The sequence below is a fragment of the Heliangelus exortis genome, chromosome 7 (genome assembly GCF_036169615.1).
Source record: "Heliangelus exortis chromosome 7, bHelExo1.hap1, whole genome shotgun sequence".
Lineage (NCBI taxonomy): Eukaryota > Metazoa > Chordata > Aves > Apodiformes > Trochilidae > Heliangelus > Heliangelus exortis.
Window position 1 is genome coordinate 31,485,355 of NC_092428.1, and position 10,206 is coordinate 31,495,560.

Sequence of the window (10,206 nt, forward strand, 5' to 3'; positions counted from 1 at the left end):
TAGAAAACAGCAGCCTATGGCTAGTTCTATGCTTATTTCTTAGCTCCTATATAAATCACCACCAGGCAGTCTCCTCTTAAACACCAGCCCATGTACACAGCCATCCCCCACCTTACATTTTACCCTCTGCTTCAGTTCCCTACCCAAAAGCCTGTTTCTTGTCCTCTCTGAATCTCTATTTTCCCATCTCCTGCCCCATTTCTCCCCCCACCTCTCCCTCCAAGCTCCCTGCCCAACGTGACTGCTGCCTCCACCCCCTCCCAGATTCTGATCCCTCAGCCCCTCAGCTTCCAGCCCTCCCCTTCCACTCAAAGGCACCTTCCCAAATCTTTCTAATAATTTCTTCCTAGCCAGAGCTCTGAGCCATCACTCCATCTCCAACCTACCAGCAAAGTTCTACACCCTGGGCTTCAAACATCTTTGGAAAGCTTTGACATTGAGGGCTCCCACTGCTCCCGGACTTCCTCCTGGCTCTCTAAGTATGCCTCCAGCTTGTCTGTTTTCTCACCCTTTTCCATCTTTTCTCTCAAGAATCCCATCCAAACCCACAATTTTGGCAAGCCATGCTGATTCACAGGCTACCTTTTCCTTCTCTGTTTCCTCCTGTGCAGTGAGCAGCCTGATGGATCTTGGTGACCTCCTCCTAAGTCCTTCCAGCTCTGAGCTCAATGCCTCTGTGTATCATTTGCTCTTAGCTTCTTACTGGTGAACCAATTCATCATTCAAATGCCAGTAATACCATAAACCTCTCAGGTTTTGAACTCCTCAGGTCTTCGTCACCATTCTGCAACAAAACCTTTCCACTTATTCCTGAGTAACATCTCTGTGATCCAGGTTTTCCCCCTCCTGCACTCACTGATGTCTCCACTATCTCACAAATGCCTCAGTTTGTGTTTATCACTCTATTTTTATACATTCAAATTCTTTCTGCAAGACGATTTTCAGTGCACTGACCATTTTATCCACTTTTTGCCTTCCCTCACTGACATCTCCTCAGACACTTGGCCCAGGGAGATCTTGACCCATCCAAAAGCTTCCTGTGGCACATATAAATGAAAAAAAAAACAAACTCCACACCATAAACCAAAACCAAAACATTTAACAACTATATAGTTAAACAGATGGAAACATTACACAAAAATGAGCAAATAGGTAGCAAGAAAATAATGATGCAGCTGAAGACTTTCAAGCTGGGGAAAGCAACAGGTAAGACAAGACAAAGGAAATTTAAGAGATCAGACACTGGAAAGCCTGTAAAATACAGAATAAATGTGCACTAAAATGCTTTCTGAGCACTGTCATAAAAATAAACATCACTTTTCTACTTTCTACAGGCAGTCAGAATGTGCATGGTCAGCACAAAAGCTTCTATAACAAGTGTAAGTTTTGAAAGTCAAATCAAAATTATTACAGATTTAATTGGGCCTGATTTGGGCTTGATAGGACTGGCAGTGACAACTGTTGTGTCACATCCCAGAGCACTGGGCAACAGTGGGCAGTGTTGGTGGGGATCTCAGCCCCATAACTGGAGCTGTTTATGGGGTAAATTGCTGTTTTTATGCAGACTCCTAAAAAAAGCATCCTCAGGGGTCTGCCCCACAGATGGTGGCTGAGACAACATATATCAAACTCTATTAGAAGCCTTATAAAAGAAAACCTTTGATGTTAACAAGGCTCTTTCCACTGATTTGAATGGACCTTGGATAGAGGCCTAGACAAACAAGGCTGGAATTGGAAAATGGAAATATGTATATACAGAAGCCTCTCAGTCCCACTGTTTACCTTCCAAGGATGACCCAGTGCCACTTCATTTCTGAGCCATTTAAAGGGCAAGGAGGCAGGCTGATATCTTTAGTTAATATCTGAATTAAGTATTGAAAATAGTTCTGGTGTTCCCACCATAGGAAGGACAGAGCTCTGTTGGAATGAGTCCAGAGGAGGGACACAAAGATGATCCAGGGGCTGGAGCAGCTCTGCTATGAGGAGAGGTTGAGGTTCAGCCTGGAGAGGAGAAGACCTTGGGGGACCTTAGAGCTGCCCCAAATCCCTGAAGGGAACCTACAGGAAGGCTGGAGAGGGACTTTTCACTAGAATCCAGCAACAGGACAACGGGAAATGGATTTAAACTGGAGAATAGGTTTAGACTGGATATTAGGAAGAAGTTCTTTAGTACCAGGGTGGTGAAACTCTGGAACAGATTGCCCAGGGAATCTCTGGCTGCCCCCTCCCCAGAGGTGTTCAAGCCCAGGTTGGATGAGCCTTGAGCATCTTTGTCTGGATGAGAGGCATCTCTGCCCATGGCTGGGAGGTTAGAGGAGATGAGCTCTGAGCTCCCTTCCAACCTAAACCATTCCAAACCTCCCACACTGCAACCCCACTGGCATCAACAGGATTTCCTCCTCCTCCTCCACTGATATTTCACAGCTTGAAGATATCTATACCCTCACCACCTTCAGGAATTAGCACCAAGCCCATGTCCTTCTAACCTTTGCCTGCAACTCTGTTTCAAAGCTGGGGCTGATCAGTACCAGCTGCTCAGCCAAAGGGCAGATCACACATTCCCTTCCTCCTCTTTCTTCATCCCAGCTCCCAGCCAGCCTATTGTTTGTTACAACTAACTAATCCCTCATGCCCTGCCTGCCAGCGAGCCTCACAAAAAGCAATATTTTTTTTGGTATTTACTGCATGTCTGATAAATTAATTCCAGCCCTAGATAGATGCATGAACACATATATATGTCTGTCCACAACACAGATATTTACCCAGCCAGATTTATTGGGGCTATTCACAGATACCTGTTTGGCAGCTGGCATCATTTCTAGCCATCCTCTTAACAGGCCAAATGTGAGAAATTATAAGGGTGAATTATTATTTAGGCACCTTTGTGAGGTGCCAAATTTTCACATCTTCAGCTGAAAGTGATGCCTGGTGACGCAGTGAGGTGGCACTAAGTGTCTGTGTCACTGCACTGGCAGGGTTCAGCCCTTGCCTGCCTCTGGAAGAAGAGAAAGGAGAAAATTCAAATATTGTAGGCAGATCTTTGAGTGCTGCCTGCAGTTAAAATTGCTAAAACCCTCCTGTTTTCATGCACATCTTTTTTTTTTTTTTTTAATTAATGTGAGCTATTCTCTTTGCTGGGTGCCTGACCCAGGGCTTATTTATGGCTATTTCATTTAAACCAGTTCAGCTGCTCCTGAGGATTTTCCCATATTATTTTTCCCAAAATAATTCTAACAACCAGTTTCTTGAGTTAGGAGCAAGGCTCCATATGCTGGAGCAAGGAGCAAAGGTTTGGTGGAGGGGATTGGTTGGTTGATTTATTCTGGTGATTTTTTATAAAAGCTCAGAGGCCTTAAAAACCTCTTATAGGCCCTGTCTGGTGAAAGTTTGGAGTCTGGTAGCTGGAGCTGTATCACAAGACCACAGGCTGCTGGGGAATATTTCCATAGGCTGCTGGGGAATATTTCCATAGGCTGCTGGGGAATATGTTGCTGAGATATTTCCAGTTTTTTTGGTGGAGCATCCTGAGCTTCTCCTGTGCTCCCTTTGACCTCGTGCTTGGCCAGGCTGAGAAAGGGAAGGAGGCTGAGGAACGACCTCACCTGACTGAATGCAGGAATAAAATATCTCCTTGGGTTCAGAGAGCAGGGCAGAAAGAAAGTAGGGCAGAAAGAAAGAAACAGTGAATTAGATGAAACCTGCACGTGACAATTTGTGGGCACACCATGGAGTGTTTTCTGGGGAAGGTTTGAATTCTAATCCATCATTACTTATATAGATAAATAAAAAGATAAACCCATTTGTCAAATCAAACATTCAGACTACCTGTAAGACCTCAGCATGTTTCCCTGGCAGGTTCTGCTGTATTTACAGTGCAGAAAGCAAAGAGCTCTGGAAGGGATGGGGCTTGCACAGTGAGGTTGTTATCAGCCTGGCTGCTGCTTTCTCTGCACCTGTAAGGAGCTCACTGCAGGAGGTGGGAAAGAAGGAAGAAGCATCTTTGTGAAGATGGATGAACATTGCCCACATGGACTGGATGCTATCCAAATCCCTGCTGTGGTGCTCCATGTTTGGGGGAGCAGCTGGGATGCCATGCTGGTGGGGGAATTGGGAAAAAGTCAGCAGGGAAGGTGGAAGCAGAGGTGAACTGTGGAGCATCCCTCTATGGGCTGGGAATCTATTGCATTCTGTGTTTCCATGGAAGACTTCAAGGCCAGGTTGGAATGGGTTTGGAGCTGGTGGGAGGTGTCTCTGCCTGTGCCAGGAGTTGGGCCTGGATGAGCTTTAAGGTCCCTTCCAACCCAAACCAGTCTGAGATTCTGTGATCTGTGACTTGTGCCTTGATTTTCAGCAGCAATCCAGGCTGCCTGCCCCACAAAAGGGCTCCCAGATTGCAGAAATATATTCTCTCCTCACTATTACTCCAAAGACTGGTATCTTTGCTAATCAAAGCCTAATTAATTCCTTTTTGTGCCAACATGAAATTGTAAAGACCTGATTTACTATCTGCTACATGTAACCATGTCCATGTCACCCTGCAACCCCTGCTCCTCTGCTTTGCCACCACCTCTGGTGCTGGCTCTAAACAGCAAACTCTGTGCATTTGCCCCAGCTGATGACATCCAACTTTTCCTCCTGAAGTAAACGGGAATTCAGCTGTAGAGGAGTGGGGTTTGGCTCCTCTAAAGTTCCTCACACAGCCCAATCTCACCCCAAAATATCCCAGACCAGTTCAATACCTACCCCACATTTAGGAAAACCAAAGACAAATTACTCCTCTCTCAGGGTGCTGCAATTAATTCTTAACAGCTGGGTGGTAAAAGCTGATCAGGTTTCTGCAAACTTTATTAATTGCATATTTTCATGCAGTCCAACACAGAAACTAGAAAATGGGATTAAGGGTGGCCTTTTCTTAATAGAAGGCACTGCTTTTTTTTTGCCATTTGGTTTATTTTACAGCTCGATAATTAAGTTGAGCTTGTTATGGTTTGGTCTTTTACAGGAAGATCTTTGTTTACATCTCATCCTCCGGAGGGCTTTAAAGAGAAACATCAAAGAAATGCACTGGTTTGTGAGGAAAATTAATCCAGGAGCCTCTCTTAGATGAAAAGGACAAGGGAAAAAGTAAGGTGTTACCATCCACAATCAGCTTTTACCCCAGAACCTTTCTACTTTTGGTTATGGAACAGCAGCTTTTACAGCAAACCAGTTGTCAAGTGCAATTAAGGAGGAAAAGTTGATATACAAGCTAGAGCACAGCATAATTAATACATTGGCAGGCTGAAATCTCTCTGCTTGATGAGGAGAGGGTCTAAAAGGGTTAAAAACTTAGAAAAGTTCTGCAGATCTGTTCTGTATGATATTAAAATTTAATGTATTGTCATCATCATCACCACGAGCACATTTATGGCTATTAATACCCAGGCTGCTGTTCACTGGATATTCATAAATGGTAAAAGTCAGAGTCAGCGTGAGATTGAGCAGCCTCCAAGCTTTGGAGAAGGAGGTGGAAAGTTACCTGGTGGAGTTTCAAGAATGGCTTTTCCCTTTTTGCTGTTTTTCTTCGGTTTTAACTCCTTCCTTCTGGGTTTGAACCCTGGGTGCTCCTCTGTCTCTACAGCCCGGCCGGGTCCTTCTTCTCCAGGTTGCTCCGTGAAAGGGAAAAACTCTTCACCAGGATAAGGAAAGGAATAATAATGATCTCTGTTGCTAATCTCCTGCAGGTAATAATCCTGATCATCCATGGGTACAGCCTGGGACATGTCCCCCACCAACACCAGCCCAAAGGCACAGACAGCAAGGCAGAGCAAAGAACATGAGCTTTCCTTGCTGAGGGCAATCATTATCCTTTGCTTTTTTTTTTTTTTTTTTTTAAGAAACCTCTTCTGCAAATTCCAGAACTTTTTTTTTAGAAATCAAGGGGGGGCAACCAGAAAACTTCTGCTCCCTTCCCAGCAGAGGCAGAAGAGCTCGACTGTAAATAAAAGGAGAAAAAAAAGCAAAATGCCTCCGCGTTGGGCGACTTTCACCCAAGTTGCGAGGAGCCGAGCGGGATGGAGGCTGGGGAGGAGGGAGGGGGAAGGATGCATGTGATCCTCAGCCTCACCAGCCAGCCAAGCTCTCCTCTCCTCCAGCCTTTGGCAGGTGGGATCTCCAGCACGGTTTAGCTCACTGCTTTTCCTCTCCTGTCTTTCATTATTTTTTTTCCTTTGTGCCGCTTTTGTCCAAAAAAAAAAAAAAAAGCTGAGTTACAAGAGTTTCAGCTAAACTCCTCTCACCCCCCTGAAGTTTTTCTTTAGTCTTCCCGCCTCCAGCTGATCCAAGAGAGCTTTTATGCACAGAAAAGTAAACTTGGCAGCCAGCCCTTCCCTCCCAGCCTGTGTCCCAAAGTGTTTCCCTCCCCTGGGAGATGCTGTGCAGATGGGGGTGGGCACAGGAGCTGGGGGTGAACCCTGCATGCACTGAAATATATGTGCTGGTGTCCCCCCTGTAGCAAATAACTTTCTTTTTTTAAAAAATGTTTGTGTTGTGTTCCCTGTCAAGGTTTTTGGTTGTTTTGTAGGGGCCTTTTTCAGCTGTTAAAAAAGTAGGATTCCTCTTCAGGACCGATCTCAGACTCCCTTGGTCATATTTATACATCTATAACTTTTGTATAGCTTTTATATGAGTTAAATTACTTCTATATACTTTATATATAAAGAAAACTATATATATCATACATATTACATACGTTTTAATATCTAAGTTATATATAACTAATACAACTCAACACATAACATATGCCAATTTACAAGAGGCTTCTCCCAGGGTACCTGGGAGTTCCCTGGACTCAGCCCAGCTGAAAACAAGAAAAGACATGTTTCATCAGCCCTTTTCTTCCTCTTTTTGGGATGGATCCTGACTTTTGTTCTGTCTGAAACATCTTCTGAGCAGATGAGGATGCATTGTGCTGGCAGCTGCACACATGAGACCCAGAGTCGTTCATGGAATCAATTTGTCTGAGAATAAAATATCACCTTTCACCTTTTTCTTACCTCTAAAAAAACCTTCAGTGTTGAAGGTTGTTTTAGAGATATTGAAATATCATATTTCAATGAAAATACATATTTTCATTATGTATATTGTATGCCTTGCCAGTGTCCAGTCAGCTTGATGAAAGGATTACAGCTCTTACCCCACTCCTTATTCTCCGTTTGCAACCCTTTTTTGTGTGTTTCTCATAACTTTAACACCCTAATAAGCATAATCTCATGCCTCAGTACCTATAAATTTTGTTATGTCTCTTTTCCAGACTGTGGGGGATCCAGTCTCATATACTTTATGATAATCCTTGCTTTCTTACTCCCTATCCCCAAAGGAATGTAGTGACAATATTGTGTCTATTATCTTTCCATTTAGACAAGTGAAACTGTGTTTTCACTCCCAATTCTATTTTCATCCTTCAGTTTTACATTTTTTTTTAAATCTGAAGGTTATGATTTTTCTATTTTAAATATAGCTTTCACTTTCTAGAACCGGAATAAAATAAATATACTTTGCTTTTGCAGAGATTTACTGAATTGGTCCTACCTTCTGAGGGGAGAGCACAAGCTACAGAAAACATGTTTAATTTTGTTCCCATTTGCAGCACAGTTACTATTTGGCAAATATTTTGGGCAGGCACATACCTAGAGAGGGAATAGAAAGAGGCTTTTCCATGACATCCTTAATGACCTCTTTTATGGGTAACTAAAGGAGCTTGAGCTGCAAATTGTTATTTAGCTTACTGCAGTAGTCAAAGGATACATAGAAACAGAAGATTTGCATTTCCAAGAAAAACACAAAGTATTTTCATAAAAGAGTCAAGTGGAGATTACTTAAAGACCTGAGGAATGTGGTTTGGGGGAATATTATATTATTTTGTAAAGTTTACATGTGTAGATTTCAATAATGTATGCATGTAAACATCCTGTGTTTTCTTTCCCATACAATACCCTTTCTAAAAAAAAAACCACTGTACCTGCATGCTACAGCAGCAAAAATCTTCTCCTGCCAGTTTCAGACCTGTACATATTTAATAAAAGTAAAAAAATCCATTTAAGTGATACAAATCCACCCAAATATTACCTAGATGACCCATCCCATTACCTTATTATTCAGGCATCCAACAACCCATTGCTTTGTGTTCCTGTTACTTAAGTGAGGTGGTGATGGTAAAATTAGGGGACAAATCATGTGCCAGCAGTGTTTCATCTCATTCTTTCATCTCTCCCCTAATATGTTCTGCATTTCCTGGCAGGTTACAAGCAAAGGCCTCAAAGCAGTGAAGATCCCAGTGAAATTTCCATGGATTGCTGTTAACTCAGAGTCCCTGTAAGGGGCTCCTCACCCAGTGGTCTGAGGTGGAAAACCACCACAAGGTTAAGGGTTGGACTTGGTGATCTTAAAGGTCTTTTCCAACCAAAATGATTCTATGATTTACTTACCTTAAGAAAGATCTATTCACCCAAACATACCTGATCTGTACCTATTCCTGGCTCTTGATCTGTGTTGATTACCAACCCCCCTATGTTTTTTTCTCTGGGATTTCCATATGTTCTGGGTATGCCCTGCTGCTCCTTCCAGACTCACCTCTGGTTCTGTGAGTGCATTCAGCCAGCTGGAACCACACAAACCTCTGTCTCCAGGCAAAATTTTGGTCTTCCTCACCATAAGATGTTTTTGCCATTTTTTTCTCTCTGTCAGCATCCTAGGAACATACAGCTCAGAGGAAAGGAGGTGCTTTTTCTTCTTAGAGTTGCACTGGAGTATTAAGTTCACTGAAGCCTCAGATGTTTTGCCTGTGGAGTATCAAGACAGCTATTAAAAACTTGCAGCTGATGTGGAAGGAGATAAAGCAATTTAATAATTTTGTAGAACTGTAACCAGCAATATCCTCCCCCCTGGACTGACTCCAGTAAGGACTTCTACACTTTACTTAAAATCTTTGTCCTGCAGAAGAAAAACACAAGATGATGCTACCTGCAGGGATTTCTCCCTTTACTCCTAAAAAGCATTTATTTGCAAGGTGAGGATTTACCCTCTAAGCTAAGATATCTCAATTTCTGTGTATTTTGAGCCAGTTTCAACACCAGCTCTGGCAGAGGAGCCACTCCTAGCTGCCCTCACCCCTAGACACAGGCAAAAAGTTTTTCTTCAGTCCCCTGAGCTGGATGTCCTGCCCTGTATGAGCCACCCTGTCCTACCCTTCTTTTGCCTTGCCATGGTGTTTCCCTGACGTTTTTTCACACCTCCCATTTTGATGATAAGCATCTCCAGCAGAATTTGTGGTTCCTCTTTGGGTGAGCTGGGTTCTACTCCTCACTGGGCTCTTCTCCTCCCATCTCTGAAGTCTTGTTTCTCCCTCTCAAGTTGTCCACAACCCCAACTTCATGAAGTTCAAGATTCAGGGATGCATTTTTACAGAAGGGATGTGGAGGGGTATGCAAGCACTGTTCTGCTGCAAGACCCTCACTGGTATTTATACTGCACAAGGACCACACCTTTATGCTTAATTCAATCTCTGAGGGCTTCCAGCTCCTCCAACTTCTCCCCTGGAATATGGGCATAGTTTTAATTGGAGAAAAGCCTCGTGGTTGGAAAGAAAAGATGAAGAAATAGGCATCTCTCTTTCCTTGCCATTCCAGGGTAACTGTCTGAGGTAGCACATCAGGTTTCTATATGCCTTGGCAACACAACAATGCTAAAAATAACTTTTCCTTCCCCACACCAGTGAAGTTCCTGTTCCTTTTGTACTGCAGGTCTATAGTAAATCACAGAGCAAGAAAATGGAATTACCCTTCTTAAACAGTCATTTTCTTTCCCTCATAAAGCATTTATCCCTGCTGTCAACAAGGTCAAACCATCTCGGAGAAAATGGGAACCTAAAACTGGCACTGGGGAATACAAGATAAACTGCATTGCAGATTTCTGTGTCTCTCTGTGGCCTTTTTCTTACATATGTAACAGAGACAGCCACTAGCTACCTGTCCTTCTGCTTCCCTGCCTCCATCCCTGGGGTATCCAGACATTTGAGAGCCTGGCTGCTCTTGGTGGGAAGGCTGAGCCTTGACAAAGTGGAACAGATAACAGATTTTCCCATGGAGGCATTTTACTCATTTTTAAAGAGGTTTCTGCCTTTAAAAGAAATGCCTTGGTCTTACCAGGTGAGGGATGCCAAAAATAAAT

At 43.3% G+C, this 10,206-nt stretch overlaps 1 protein-coding gene across 2 annotated transcripts in view; it reads right to left on the reverse strand.

The window, feature by feature from the left end:
* CPXM2 (carboxypeptidase X, M14 family member 2) overlaps positions 1-8,714 on the reverse strand; it is a 61,864-nt gene extending 53,150 nt beyond the window's left edge. Inside the window, exons 1-3 of one of the 2 annotated variants that reach the window (XM_071749645.1) lie at positions 8,611-8,714; positions 7,570-7,667; positions 5,519-5,668 (exon numbers count right to left, since the gene is read on the reverse strand). In XM_071749645.1, the coding sequence (XP_071605746.1) occupies positions 5,519-5,668; positions 7,570-7,667; positions 8,611-8,630 (268 nt within the window). In that variant the 5' untranslated portion in view covers positions 8,631-8,714. Of the gene's footprint in view, positions 1-5,518; positions 6,235-7,569; positions 7,668-8,610 lie in introns of those variants that run through there. The other variant, XM_071749644.1, reaches the window with a different exon arrangement.
* Between the last annotated feature and the right edge of the window lie 1,492 nt (positions 8,715-10,206).